Source organism: Mercenaria mercenaria, chromosome 15 (genome assembly GCF_021730395.1).
Source record: "Mercenaria mercenaria strain notata chromosome 15, MADL_Memer_1, whole genome shotgun sequence".
NCBI lineage: Eukaryota > Metazoa > Mollusca > Bivalvia > Venerida > Veneridae > Mercenaria > Mercenaria mercenaria.
Genome location: NC_069375.1, coordinates 9,588,719 through 9,605,192, shown reverse-complemented (window position 1 = coordinate 9,605,192; position 16,474 = coordinate 9,588,719). Strand labels below are relative to the sequence as shown.

General features: G+C 33.9%; 1 protein-coding gene across 3 annotated transcripts in view; it reads left to right on the top strand.

The window, feature by feature from the left end:
* Window positions 1–16,474, top strand: part of LOC123546293 (dopamine beta-hydroxylase-like) — a 130,961-nt gene that overhangs the window by 10,535 nt on the left and 103,952 nt on the right. Inside the window, exon 1 of one of the 3 annotated variants that reach the window (XM_045332508.2) lies at window positions 8,443–8,863. The exons of 1 other annotated variant lie outside the window; for it this stretch is intronic. Coding sequence is in view for 1 of the 2 variants with exons in the window: in XM_045332494.2 (XP_045188429.2) it covers window positions 12,350–12,369 (20 nt within the window). In the remaining variant the exon portion in view is untranslated. Of the gene's footprint in view, window positions 1–8,442; window positions 8,864–12,127; window positions 12,370–16,474 lie in introns of those variants that run through there. One more of the 3 variants, XM_045332494.2, reaches the window with a different exon arrangement.

Genomic DNA, 16,474 nt, shown 5'->3' with positions numbered 1-16,474 from the left:
GTTCAATCGACCCATTATAACGTTGATTGACGACTGAATTGAATCTAACTGTATTAACTTATTGTCAACTCTGTCTAGTCGCTGAAGGATTAGCGCAAATGGGTCAACATGTACTGTCGATTGCTGTGATATAGGTGTATTTGGCGTTGCTAAGGGCCCCTGAGGCCCCTGAGGTATATATTGACCACACACAGGTGAAACTGAATTCTGCATCGAACTGCCATTATATGTGAAAGTTCCAGGAGCAATAAAGTTCTGACCTGTATATGAGCTGTTCAAATGTCTATTTAATATCCCACCTGGTGCAGGCGAATGTTGGTTAGAAGCCATATTTTGTCTTTTGTTCTCGGTACCTTCTTTGTTCTCCGGCGAACTCTTACTCTTTTTGCGTTTACCGGCCATACATTCCAGATCTTGGATCAAGAGTCACTCATTAAGTATCCGAGACTTTTTTATACACACCGAGACACTTTTTCAGTTTTTTTCTCCGCTAAATATATCCAATGTATCATAAAATATTTATCAATTTTGTGCAATTTTGAAAAGTGCCGCCATTTTCGCACATGCGCACTTCTTTTTTTTTGGAAGAATGTTTGTTTTCCCTGAAAACTCAAAATCTACTTCTTCTCTTAAACATTATTCGTTATATTGCATAAGCCGATGAAGTTCGATCTCCAACTGAAACAAATCAAGTCAATATCTTTAGTATTGAATATGGTGCCTAATTGATGAAGTAGTCTTGATGGTGTTTAAATCTGGCAACAGATAGAGTACATGGAATTGTATTACAATAGAAAGTTGTTGTGTGACCTACTTTCAGTAGTCATAAATTGAGTTCATCTCAAAGAACTAAGCTTGTAAGTTAGGCAAAATACGCCTAAAAGGCATGAAACAACTGGGTGACTTTTTTTGTAATAACGTAATAAATGAAAATTCACTGAAGAACGTTATTTGCTTGTTTGTTTTTCAGTTATGTTAAATATTTTTATAACTGATTTTAATTCCACCCACACCATATTTGACTCATACTTTTCTTTGATATGTGTATTTATCGCCACATGAACATGTATGTGGTTTTGCCTAATAAACTTCGACTTGATTTGAATATTACAGAAATATTGTATTTGAGCTTACGCACATTAATGCATCAATTCAGACATCCCCACACTAATTGCATATGGAGATATGTGCATGAGAACAAATTGTTGTTGTCTAGGGGTTTTATCTTTTATTCTTAAATGGTGTCTGGTGAAAAACATTGGTAAATAGGTATTGAGCTGTTTTGACTAGCGAACAATACAAGTCAGACAAATGATAGCAGTAACCATTTTCTTATATTTCTTTGAAGAATATTTTTATAACATGCAAGCTGTCGAAACATTATTGTATAAACTGAAGCTATAATTTACGAATGTTTTGTCATTCCTATTGTTTATATCGTCTCATTTACATGTTAATCTTAAAAAATCTTTTAGGATTAAATATGATTTTAAACAAAGAACGAAGTCTTTGACGAAATCAAATACAATATAATAGAGCTTGCATGCATAAAAGGTATTAAGTAAAAGGTCATATGATGAACTTTGTAGAATGTACAATGACTGCAGTGACTTAAAACTTATAAATTAATAAGAATATAATTAGCTGAGGTAATATCATATGTGTATTTTAACTTTCCTTCTCTTGTTGTAAATACTGCTTATAACCGCTTACATTTACGGTTAAAAGCCCCCATTGCCTAAAGCACTGGCCGAATTTAAGACTCTTTTCTGGGATATCTACTGCGAAGTGTCTTAATATTTGGGTCACTGTTACTGAAATAGACATATGGATTCCGCTCAATATCTTAAGTTCGAAACAAAGATTGGCATTGCATTTGGGGTCACTCGGATCAAGGTCAATATTGTTGTTACTAAAAATAGAAAATGGTTCCTGCTCAATATCTCTTTTTTAGGGTCAAGGTCACTGTTACTAAATTGAAAAAAAAAACTGTTTCCGAAAACGTTGAAAATCTGTTTTCGTGGCGTTGACGCGTTTCTTGTCGTAATTGTTATTATGGTAATAATTTGGTAACTACACACACACATGACCTTTACCTTTTTCTTTACTGTATCTCTACCTATTTAAGCTGTACAATATCCTAGATATTCGTAGACAATCAGTTCCCTAGTAACATGGCTTATTTTAGCTTTAACTGCTTTTAAACTGTTGCGCTGCAATTTGTTAGATAAGTTTGTAACGGTCTAAACTGAATATGATAAATTAGGTATAAGTATTTCAAGTAATAAACGAGCTTTTCCGATCATTTGATATTTCAAAAACAAACAAACAGCTGTAAACTTTAATATTTTACTAATGTATAAACCATTTTGCGTAATCATTTCTCAAAGTTTTCGGATTTTGCTTTGCTTGTTATCGATTATAAAGAGATGACTGTCGTTCTCATCATCGCACTAATTTCATAAAAAAAAAGAAATGTCAAACTTGTATCTGTAGCCTCCATTCATCTTCCCGTCTAACTTTCTTCACGGACAGTCATGTTCACAGCAGTTTGACGGATGTTTGCCAACAATATTGAAATAGTACCTACTAGAAATATCCGGATTTTCTTAGTTGCCGCGGCGAGTACGAAATACTTTCGTTAAATGGCTAAATATATACTGCAAACCAAAATCTGCGGTATATGTCTTTGCAATGTTTAAATTTTCATGTTGGAAAAGTGACAAAAGAGCATTGCAGTACATTTCAATAAATTATATAAAAAACTGCCTAAAACATTTCGAAAATAGCACAGGGTTTCATGACATTGAATAAGTGTCTTTCGACTTATTGTAGGCAACAGGCTCAACACAAAGTCACAAATTCCTGTTGAATATGGCGGGCCTAGTTCAAATTGCGACTCGTATTATGCTTTACTTGGAAACGTAATTAATTCCATTAAATGGTGTTCATATTTCCCCAGCAAGAAATGAATTTTTCTACTATATTTAGGGAAAGATATATATGCCCCCGTATTTATGCGGAGGGATATATAGTGTTGCTGCTGTCCGTACGTCCGTCCGTACGTCTGTTCAATTTCTCCAACACTATTAGCCTGATTTGCTTCAAACTTTCACAGATGAACAAGCTTGATCTGCAGATAATCACAAAGGAAGGATTTTTTCTGTAAATATTTTTACCGCAGTTATGGCCCTTTGATTTTGCTATTATGGAATATAGAGAAAAGTCGTGTGTGTCCAACTACTCCCACACAATTAGCCTGATTTGCTTCAGCTTCATGCTTTAACAGATGGACAAGCTTGATGTGCCACAAAGGTAGAACTTTTTCATTGAAAAGTTTTACTGCAGTTATGGCCCTATGATTGTTTTTGCTATATAGAGGATGGCACAGTATGTGGAGGCATCCGTGTTCTGTGGACACAATTCTAGTTTAAACTCTTCCCTTTAAATTTCTGAGTTTATACATTATATTCATAGGGCAAATTTATTATGTTTCTGACCGTTCAATAAGAACTACATTCGAAAAATCTTAAATATATTCAGATTGAACACAGCAAAATAATAGCGGTAAATAAAGCCGTGATTTTGTGACGTATGTCATCCATTAGACAGAATACAATATGTGTTTTCTTCAACATGCATCGTAAAACTGCAAGTGTGTTTGAATGTTGTCCGAGGGAAATAGGATAACTTTTATTGGTTAATATTTTGGACCATTTATGAAACAGTGCTATACGCAACATTTTATGTATTTATTACATGTTATAGTGAATTATCGAAATATTAGATTGAATTGTATCTGGTATATTCACAGCGAACAATATCAATTATATTTTTCACTGATAGGAAACTATAAAAGGTGTTATTTAAGTTAAAACATGAACACTGAAACAAACAAATATCCTCTCTGTAAAATTTAATTTTCTAACACAAGTACATGTATCTGATTATTGTGCAAACGATGACTCGAAGGCCCGCTTTAAATTTCCCATTTATATTTTCAGATGTTAAAACTGAATATGTATAATTATTTTTGAATACATCCAAAATTGACCGTCGATATTTATTAAGTGGAGGATAGCTCAGTGGTTTGCACACTGGCCTTCCAATTCTGAGGTCGGGGGTTCGATCCCAGGCAGCTCCTCGGGATTTTTTTCAGAAACGCTTTTCAGTGTTTCCCACCAGCTGTACTGGTCAGGAACCCAGGCAATCCTTGCGTGTATCAGTGCTATACACTGGGTACGTTAAAGAACCAGGCTGTCTATTCGCAACGAGCTAGGCTAAGTTAGCCTTACAAGCCTGTACCTGATTTCTGATCTCTCTTCGTGGGGGCTTTGTTTCACTCTGTCCCTCTGGTCAGATCACTCTGTGTCTGTACTAGTAGAGGATGAATTATGCGCCCTGTGTGGCTGTGTAAAGCGCCTTTGAACGTGAAATTGATCATGAAAAGGGCGCTTTATAAATCTGGTATAATAATAATAATAATAATAATAATAATGAAGTAAAATTGATAATTGTTGTTACCTGGAAACAATACATATCTTGATCAGTCGTGGTTATAGTTGCGTTATAATTTTGGTGATATTTTGTATTTTGTAAAATTAACATTTGTGTCATGTACCCTTTCAAAACGTATTTGAATAAATGATCTTGATGGAAATAACATTTCCAAGAAAATGCAGCAACTTTTTTATAACGGCCTTGTCCAGTTTATTTAGACCAACCAACTTTTGTACAACGACATATGTAGGGGCGTCTTACAGAGTACATGTCGTCACAAATTAAAGGTTGTGTATAAGAAAAAGTCATTAAAAACCTATCAAATCATGTTAAAGTTCTTGTTATAATGGATCCATCTATTTTTATCAGCAACATATACTTTAACCATGGGATATACAATTTTTTTCTGTATTACCCTATTTTAATTTAAATAATGATGCAGAAGATATTTATAGAAAATAAACTACAGAGATGATCATTATAAAGAAGGTATTGCAGTATTACAACAAGGTAGAAAAACACCAAAAGAAGAACGACAGCAACAATAAAACACACACACGCAGACATGCATGCACGCAAAAACACCCGAACAAGAAACAACACAAAAATAACCAGAACTACAATAATTATCTCGTTATTTCCTCAAAACATTCCGAAATCAAATACAAATGTACGTCTTTATTTATTACGATTCACACTGACTTTCTGATAAACAAAGCAATAACAGTTATTATAGTATGATATTGCAAGGCGTTGTTGAAATTGAGACCTTATTTTTATTTATCTTATCTATTTAAACGGTTCCTTGTTAAATATCTAATATTTAACTCGAACTTGAAACGTTCTTTACATGCTTTAACAATCATATATTAGCCATATCATATTGTGCAGTGTTGGAATTCGCCAAGATATATAAAAACGCTGTTAGAAATTAACTTTAGCTAATATTTTGAAAATGACACGGAACCAAACAACTAGGCCAGTTGAGTATGCTTTTATTAACAAAATGATACAATTTAGAAAACATAAATTTTACAAAACAGGCGTGGATTGCAATTTTAAGGTTCCTCAATAGTTTTTAAATACAATGATTACATTATTTTTTACTTTATGCTAACTGGTGAAACACTGAAAATTAGCAGTGAGATATTTCTCTAAATCACTCAGTGCCGAACTTCTTTTTTTTAGAAAAAAGTTATCTCCCTTCAAATTTATTCTTTAATCACCTCCCTCTGTTGCCTTTAGAATTACTGGTACCCTATGTTAAACTTAAATTCCAGTTCATGTACAATCCAGTATAGAAAAAGCTAGCTATACTAGAATTTTCAAAAGAAATTATAGATCTAGCAATGCTCTCGAAATGTTACCCTGATTGCTTAAATAGAATTACTAGAACTTGCTTTGTGTGTTCTTCCTCCACTTTTCTTATGTTTACTATCGTTTGGTAGATTATACTGGCGACAGCACATTTAGTTGGCTGTTGTCTTAGCTAACTATCACAAGACATCAAATCACTCTTACTTAATATGCTAGCATTTTCGTCGAAGTAGTTTATCAACCAGGATCAGCCAGTTGTGTTCCGAAGTTCGTGGCTATGCAGCTCTTTATCAGTATTTCCTAGCTATTTCCACTGAATCCATGATAATATAGAATTCTGAAGCTTTTGTTAGTTAGGCCTGTTGGTAAAGCCTTCGTTCTTTACGTTTTTCGAGTTGTATTTAAACTGACCTCCAGCGAGTGTAAACAAAGCAAGCTTCCGGTTATACAACGAATTGTCCTGAAAAGTTGTAAATACATACTTAACTTTTTTCTCAAGTTTCGACTTCAGCCTAGTTGGACAATTCCCACAGGAGTCCGTAACGGAGCAAAGGTACATAGAGATTTTTGGAACTTCGTCAAATCGCTCCAAAGGTCCTTTTTGATTTGTCTGAAAGTGTCAGTATATGCCTCGGATGTAAGATAGATCTATTTCCGTATTTCAGAGCTGCAGACCTAGACATTTCAGAAATATTTTCAAAATGAATTTCGTGTAATAAATGTGATTATTATATACCTATATAAATTCTGTAAAAAATCGGCTTGTATTTCACAATCAGATATGGACAGACAGACAAAAATTACGTACTGTACCTTTTAAATTCCGTATTGTACCTTCCGTATTGTATGCTGCCGGACTATTTTTATTAATATGCATGACCTGACAAAGTTCTATAAATAGCGCACATAAAAACTTCACAAATTCCATTAAATATCGATAGACATTGAAGATTTCGTTCAAGAACAAAACAAGAATTAAAATAGTAAAGGTATATAATAAAATGGCCATTATAACAGTAGCTGGATCTGGGACTTTGTATTCGGCTCTCGTGGATTTTGCAAGGGCGGATCACACTCGGCGCTTGCGCGCCTCGTGAGATCCGATCTTGCAAAATCCACTCGAGCCGAATACTGCATCCCAGATCAAGCTACTGTTATAATAACCCTATTTTCTACGGAAGCGTGAAAGGGCCATCAGACGCTAATACGTTTCATTACGTTACAGCTGCGGAAAGGATATAGCACAAATGATAATGACGTGAATACGTGTGGATTTTATTGTTTAACATATAAAACCTTTTGTTTTGGATATGCATTAAGATATGAACGAATTTTGATTTATTTTATAAATGGGTGCATAATCTACTTTACCAGTCAGATTTATTCTAGCTTTTTACTAGCAATAACTTCGGCCAGACACCAGAGAAAATTAGCGAAATTTAAAGGTCCATTACTAAAACCCGAACGAGTATTATATGAAAACCAGAGTTTGTAGCTGAGACTTCCTATTTACTGAAAATATGGCTCACTGCATCTTATCTGACCAAATAGTCATGAATATGTTCAAGAATAAGTAACAAATAAACAAAAAATGTTGCCTATGTCAAACCGAAAGTATGTTTTCCGACTGCTTACGAACCCTTCGAACATCTTCGGATTTTTTCGGAAGAATCCTCCGAAACGAGGCTATAATTTATAAATAGATGCAAAATATATTATACGCCCAAACGATAACGTGATTTTTACAAACTTAGCACATGGAATTCAACAATTTTGTAACTCACAAAACCTTCATGAAAATCATTCTTATAATACGTGTGATAAACAGCTATGCTACAAGTTTGCGGAAGGACAATTCAGGCCCTTCCCGAATAAAAGTGTTTTTACAACTTCGTCTGCAAACGTTTTCAGTTAATCTCTTTTCAGTATAGTTTTAAGAATATAAATGAATAACTGTCTTACACTGCCGAAACAAAATGTGATTGAAATTTACCTAAATACACTGATTTATGTACATATGGCTACATTGATTTAATAAGATTTTAGACATTAAACACATTGTCTTGGCCTAATATATCACTGTCAATTTTAAACATAAATTTTGTATTTCATATTTTTCGTGCAAATTGTGTATAATTACCATCATGGAAATACAGTTATTTTGTCGAGCGTCTTTAAACGGATATTCGTTTGAAACAATTTTAAAATCACGTGATCCCGAAGAATTTCCGACCGATTACGGAAAAACGATAAACATGAAAGTAGGACAAAATGACCCCCCCCCCCCCCCATGTCAGTCTAAGAAAATACAGAAACAATCATTTGTTTCTCTGTTCTTGTTTTGATTTCAAGGGAATATTGCACGGCTATCATTATGTTTAGTACTATTTTACAAAATGTGTAGGTTTTTTTTAAGATTTATGTCTATTCATTTGTCTTTATTTTGCACCTTTAAATAATTAAGCATGCAATAAGATAACATATTTAACAGATAACTTCCTGTATGCTTCTTTTACACTTTCTTAGCGTCTCAAAATATCTAAGGATCGCAGTGGTAATCCAGAAAATGTGCAGTAATTTGTCTGCAACTGTCTTTCTTTCTCATGCAGACAGCAAGCTTACATCTGGGAGAATTATCTACTGGTTCCTTTACAAATTGGAAACGATTTAGTCTTAATTTTACTATTAAGTCATTCACCAAATTGGAAAAGAACGTCAGTGAAGTTAAATAAAATTCATTTCGTTCGGATGCCTGCTCACGCAAAACAGAAATGTTTAAGTTTTGTCTGTCTTACTCATAATTTCGGTTATCACATCATGCAACTTCAGCTGTAACAGTCAAGATATTTGTTCATGCAATCTAGTGTGATCTGGTTTTGAAGATCAGGAAATATGAGATTACAGGACTTAACAAAAATAGTCTAATTTTAATATTACATTGTCGCGGAGAAGCAGGGACTACAAAATAGGGTTGCATATCAAAATTATAGACTAGAGTGGTTTGGATTTGATTTGGATTTTGGAAACGTTCTTTTGACTTTACAAGGTAAGGTAGTCTAAAAATTCGTTTACAATAGATTATGATCGTATATATCTTCAAGTGTCCCGAGACTTTGCCTGTGAGAAGTTTGATAGCGTGTTCATTTATAATTTTGTCATTTTGTCAATTTATAAAAGTTAACTTTTAACCAAGTGATTATTATGTTGTAGCAGCTAGACAATGCATTAAAATGTTTTCTTATTAGCAGTTTTAATATTTGAATGTTTAATTTTAATCTACATTCTTACAATACAGATATCTGACTATTGTACAAGCGATATCTCGAAAACCCGCTTTAAATGCGCAAGTTTCAATTAACAGTTTCAAGAGTTCAATACACTCATGGATGATAGGTATTATACAGAATATTTGTTTGTTTCAGTGTAAGGTAGAAATATATTTCATCAAGTGAACATCAGATACGATATTTGAAAATCTGAAATCGGGTGTTCACGATAGAAAGATATTTCGATCTTACATGTAAAACAAACAAACTATTTTCTTTTCAATTGTTTCAACCAAATTATACCTATTTTACCTATGCAAAGTCACATGCACAGCTTCATTACGTCTCTGTATCATGACGTCGCAACATATGACATTATACCGATAAGTTAAACTAAAGAAGAGACTTTTGTAACAGCTACCGTGAATGTACAAACATTTTCTAAATCTATATCATTACGTAATATACGCATAATATTGATCTAAAACTTCTCTAACGGACAAGCAATTATTTTCATTCTTTTTGTACGTGACAGGCATTAATAAAAGAGTTAAGCCGAGTGTCTTTCTTTAAAGAAATAAAAAGGGCAAAATATGTTGACATAGAATTCATGTCGGAATATATTATTAAAAACGGTTTGACAAACTTTGTAATATAATCATGATATATATTGAAGAATATGCTAGATAATGGTCGCTCAAAATGAAAAAAAAATCCATAATAAATGACTATTCAATAAATAAGTTATAACTTCGTGCTTACAAAGTACCCTTTCACTGCCATCGTCGCATAAATGCGACTGCATATATAAGGGAATGAAAAATCAATAGAATTAGGCCATCAAAACAAGGATAAATATCCAACAAGGAAAGTCACGTTCAAAACACGCAGCCTATCCAAACGTTAACCCAGCACACCGACAAACACACGGCCGACAACACACTCTCACACAAAGCAAACACACCAACACACACTGTCACACAAAGCAAGCTGACTAGGACAAAATGAACATATAAAGGGACACAGTGGGGCACCGCCATGAAACGGTCAGTGGCCAAACCACCACTAAGGAGCTTTAACCGGTTTATGGTGCACCTAACCTCAGTCTTATCCCCACAATGTTCTAAAGTCACAGGACAGTGTAAATAAAAGTTATACCCGCCAGGTGAAATCCTAATATACGAAATGGCAACTGAAGGCATGTTATGTAAAACACAAAAATTCTCTTGTATATTTATATAAAAAGCAAACCTAAAACGCATGTACTCAGTGCCTTTGCAGAAGACAGAGCAACAAGGGAAACACCGTTAATGGCCCGGAGTAAGTACTGAAAGCATATTTAAGATGCCGTAAGATCATTTTGATCATGTAAACAATTCGGTTTTCTTGCATGATAATATTGCTGTAATGAATAATTGTATATTCATTCTGCATAAAAAATGATTATAAGAAGAACGGATAATTAATAATCACATTTGCTAAGATCCAAACAAAATTTGAATGTAGACTTGGCGAAATGTGTTAACATCCAAGTGCAGGAGCAAAATTCGTTAAAATCGTTGCGAAGCCGAGAAGGTTACGAGTAGATTTATTTTGTTCAGTAAGTGTAACATTCCATTTCTCTATTATAGTGACAGAATTTATAGTGGCTGATTTGTGCTACTTCATTATTTTTCGTCCCGCGACCTCGCCAAGCGAAAACACGAGATTTAAGAAGTTTAAATAGAGGGAGCATGGAGCGAACACTCGCTAAACAGCGGGGGTGCTGGACGAAAAGTCGAGATTTTAAAACTCAAACGTCGGAATCGAGACGTAACCAGAACGCTAATTACCGTCTTTTCGCTCCGAGAACACGCCATTATGCCTCTTATATCTCGCCTGTTCGCCCCCGCGCTCTCGATAATTAACGTGTTTTCGCTCCGTGCCAACGCCATTAAAACTTCTTAAATCTCGTTCTTACGCTTGGCGGGGTCGCGAGCGAATGAAACGAAATTGTGCAAATCAGCCACGGGCACAATGTGTAAAGACGAGGTCTAAGAGGCATAATTGCGGAGGTATCACTAAATTAATTTAGAATATCACAAAAAGTGAATAGATAGTGAAACGGTACCCCATAGGCCGCGATATGTCTTGACGAGATACGCTAGGCTAGACATCGTCTTTTGTAATTAGATGGCATACACTAAATGAATGATATAGAAATATTTTATAAAATTTCATACTAGGTCTTTATTTCTAATAATTGTTCTTCGCAAGTGAATGGCAATTTGTCTATAAAAGACTGAAATTGCGGGCCGAGAAAGGAAATGAATCTTGTAGATACCTTAAAACTGAAGGAATGACTGATATACTTGTATCTATATGTGTGTATCAAACAACAGAACTGATTCCAACATAGTTAGGTCGGATAGGTGGCTGCAGTTAAATGTCCCACCTCATGAAGCTCGTTCTTCGCGTATGTGACCCCTATGAAAATTCTTTGTTTTTGTACAATGTGGGTACTGTTCATAAAACAGATACAGCCCTACCATCAGATGTATTTATTTGTTTTTATGATGTATAAGCGTATAATTATTTGTCTATATCGACTTTATTTAGTCTTTCGTTTAGCATTAATTTTGACCCGTCGGCTTATTTTTGTCCCAAGTACAAAAAGCAGCCATTACAACAAAAGTCAAACAAACAAGTACAGCGAAATTAAAATAATAACGAAACATAAAACAAGCACACTGCAAACCTCCTCAACTGCTATATGTATGTTTGTTTAACAATTCCCAGATATGTTAAAGTCAGGATTTTAGCATGCAGTGGTAATAGAAAATGTACTGTAATTTGTCTGCAAACATCTGCGTAAATTATCTAATTATTTCTTAACAAACTGGAAACGATTTTGTCTTAATTTTACTCTTAAGTCACTTACCAGATTGGAAAAGGACGTCAACGAAGTGTAAAAACATTGATTCAATTTGTTCGCAAAAGAGAATTGATTATTGTTCCCTCTTTTTCTCAAGTCCCTTCTGTCTGTAATAACAACATGTAACTTTCGGTGCAGATAACTTGAGGATATTTGTTCGCGTGTTCTTGTGGCACATAATATGCTTTCGAAAAATCAGGAAATATTGGCGGATAGGATTGTATTAAAGAAATGATCTAACCACCGCACTGTCATAATGTTACATTGGCTTAGAGTGTTTAAGAGGAAAGTGTATAATACGGATATTGAGATATTAGACTAGAATAACTGGGATTTTAATTTGATTTGGGAGATGTTACTCAGCCTCTCAAAGTAAGTAGTTCTTAAAGCTAATTTGCAATAGAGTATGTTAATATATCATTTCAGCACCTGTAACGGAATAAAACGTATTAGCGTCTGACGGCCTTTTCACGCTTCCGTAGAATCAACATTTATTATACGAAATTCATTTTGAAATCATTTCTGACATGTCTATGTCTGCAGCTTTCAAATACGGAAATATCTTACATCCGAGGCATATACTGACACTTTCAGACAACATCAAAAAAGGACCTTTTGAACGATTTGACGAAGTTCCAAAATTTCCATATACCCTTGCTCCGTTACGGACCCATGTGGGATTTGTGTGTGTTTTTTTTTGTGGTTATTCCGAGTTAAAATATTTTTTCGTAGATGAAAAGCTGACATGTCGTGCAAAAGCCCAGGTCCACGCGCATAAATTTAGACGGGGAGACCCCTGTGCGTGACCCCTGACCAGTGCAAATGCGACTTTTCATTTTCATTTCTTCCGGAAATAGCTGATGGTTGAGTGACGTCATTTTCTGTGTTGTCAAAAAACATACCTCTACGCCTGGCGAGATTGCATGAAGATAGATCCGGTGTCCTACGGATATATGTGCAAGTTTCTTGAAACTTTGTCTAGATAAAGATTTGAAACGTAATGTACATGTAAATTTTTTCACACATTTAGTTATATTTATGTTAACCAAGCTGTTTCAAACATTTGGTTATATTTATGTTACCTAATGTATTTTATACTTTTTTATCATTTTCAGACATTTGATGCTATAGATACTTGGGGTGTTGAATTCTTCATGTGAGGAAGCCATCCAGCTAGTAGTATAAAACGCACCTCCCCCGCCCCCGTTTTATACTACTCCAGCTGGCTTACGGAAGGTCGGTGGTTCTACCCAGGTGTCCGCTCATGATGAAATAATGCACAGAGGGGCACCATTAAAGCTGGAAAGTCGCCATATGACCTATCATGTGTCGGTACGACGTTAAATCCAACAAAAAAATATTTTGTCATCTAGAATATCTGATCTGTTTTGATCTCAGATAATTACAAAGATATGATTTTAATGTAAACAATGACTGCCCACTTTTAAAGAAACTGCCATTTAAATCATTAAAGGGTCAACGATTGTTAACAGCTGTGGTCAAGAACAGCTGCATTAACTAACTATTACATCTATTTAATAATGCGATATAATATTTTTTTTTCAATTTTAAATATTTGCGCAATCGTGATACAGTATAAAGATATTGATCATTTTAGGGTAATAATACACTAAATTTTAACATACCATTTAGAGTAAGCAAATGCATTTTTTAATAACATAAATGGAATCGATATGTTTATTGCCTTTATGAGGTAAGGCAAATTGAAAATATGTTAAAAATGCATTCCATATTTTGCAATACCTTAATTATTGAATCACCAATAAAGTATAATAGTATGTTTAATTCACGCATATCAATAATGGATCTAATAACCCGTCTCCCCGATTTATATTGCCCCAGAAATCATTGTTCATTGTTCAGCTGGATAAATTAATTATAATTGCATGAAATGGACTATTTAGACACAAACTGACATACAGGTTCCGAGTAATTTAAATAAGTGATTTGGGCAATCAATTTGCAAATTCTGCTAGATGGTCTTTGACTTGTTAACGTGTCAATTGTTAAGTACTAAAATATTGAGACGGTTTCGTAGAGCGGGTAAATGGTTTTCATATTCCAATTATTTAACGATTTAGACGTTCGAACTACTCAAAGTGTGAAACGGTGCAGAAGGCACACAAATTACAAGCACAGAGAAATATTTGTACAATGGAACATTGAATTAAACAATGGAGAAAATCATTTCCTATAAAATTTGAAAAGGAGGCTAGTTGTAAAGAAGAACGACATATTTTCGTTAATAGATTGTTAATACTGTATGAAATTCTGCCTTTTTTCATGTATCATATACTCCGCTTTAGCTGGTTACTGAGTACTTTATTCTTCCTTGTGATATTTTTATACAAACACTGCAAAATGATATCTCTATCCCCTCTGCAAACTTACGACATTGTCACCTTGCATCAAAGTAAGATTTTAATACTGGAAGAAGAGGAAACTATTTCCGAAATAGATTCGTTATAACATTTTATACTAGTTATGATATTAAGTATCTTTTTACTAACCTAAATGTTTTCGGTTTCAGAAGAAAATATTCCATCCTTGAGAGCGACATAGCTCATGTAACAATGCTTCAGGTATAGTTGAAATTACTGATGAAGCTTCGCTTATTTGTTTTCAAAAAATATTTGAAATGGCTTTTTCTTCTTTCGTGCTTGAATAGAGACATATTCTCCTTTGCCTGAACGGGAACTAATGTCATATGTTCGTAAAATTGCATTATGTCTATTTCTAATTTGTTATTGTTATGGTTTCTTTATGGACCACAATACACGCAATATTCGGTAAAATGAATCATGACATAAGCCATATTCGATCAAATGAAAGCGCGAAATCTACGAAAGATAAATCATGAAACATTAAATATTCGATTAAATAAGCCATGATTGCATGCAATATACGACAAAAGAAAATAGAGAAATGTCATGATACAAGCAATATAAGCTAAAATGATCTAGTGAAGTCGGTGAAAAGCAATCATGATTTCGCGAAATACAGACCTCAATAGATATAATGCATTGAGTGTATTATTCTGCTTCATATTAACGTTAATGACTTTTTGTTTAGTTAGTATGGAAGTATGTTAACCTTCTCACCCTGATTTCCAGGGCAAAATATTTACAGAAATGACAGTTGAAAACACATTATTATTGCCCGAAAGAAACGTATGGGACTTGAATTTCGTGAATATATAATATTGTTATTCGTCAGAAAGTGAATTAATTTTGCTGGAAAACAACTTAGTTGTCATTGACAAACAAGTAAAAATCGAAGATGATTCTACTATACATGTCATGTTGCATGAACATTAATGATAAAACAAGTTGAATAACTGGATTCTTGCAAAGTTAAACACTTTGAAAATGCATTTTTATAAAGTTTTTTATACATTTAATTTAATTAAAGTATTTGGAGTATTTTTATATTGACGGAGAAAATAACGAGAAGTGCAAGTCGTGTATGTAAATACCATTATATAGAATTTGATATCTCATGAGAATTGAAAAATATTAATTCATTCTTTTATCAAAACATCCTACTGTTAATCTGCAAGTGCGGCACCTTCTGTATTGTGTAAGATAACACCCGCTGGGATAGTAACTGTAACATGTCAGTCTAGTTTGCTTTGTTGGTGTTTCGGCAATTACTTATCCAGAGTCTCATAACGTTCGCTTCAGCAGCCGAAAAGATTTTGACGGGATAAGCTGTCATATGGTATGTTTTAGAAATTCTTGGATAATGATTTTGGAAGAAGAGACAACAATAATTTATTGGCGCTAAAATTTGTAGATTTATGAGAATAATCAATTGTTGGATATTATTAAGATTTTAGGTGCGAGTAACTCAAATGCTAAAGATATATTGTTCACATGTGCAAACATAGTCTACATATGATGTTGAAAACAAATAGTGAATACGAAATGAACTTCAATTATTACAAAATAATATCAGGAGGCGTTGCTATAACTGAGAATTTTGTATTTGTTATCCTATCACTTGAAACGGTTCTCGACGAAATATTTAATATCAACTTTACCTTGAAAGATTTGCACATGCATTCATAAATTAAATTTTTCCCTATCTTATTGTGAAAAGTTGATTTTATCTATTAAAATAATAACAGAAATAGTTTTGCTCTCATCTGCGTTTATGTATGCATTTGTTGGAATGGAACTGTACATCGTTTACAAAGCAAATTGAATAACTTCTGTATTTTGACGCTACGTCATACGTACACGTTGCTTTGCCGAGGAAAATGACCCAATGGTTCAATGTTTCTTACTTAATATATCGTGCTTGATGACTTTAGCCATGAAAAAGATCTTTCATTTGTTGGTGATAAAATTCAGAATAGAGCTTCATCTAGACTCATATCTCGAATGTAGATTCAGAAATATTGAACGGAGTCAGCGATTATGTACAAAATGTAACATGCATCAGATTGAAAATA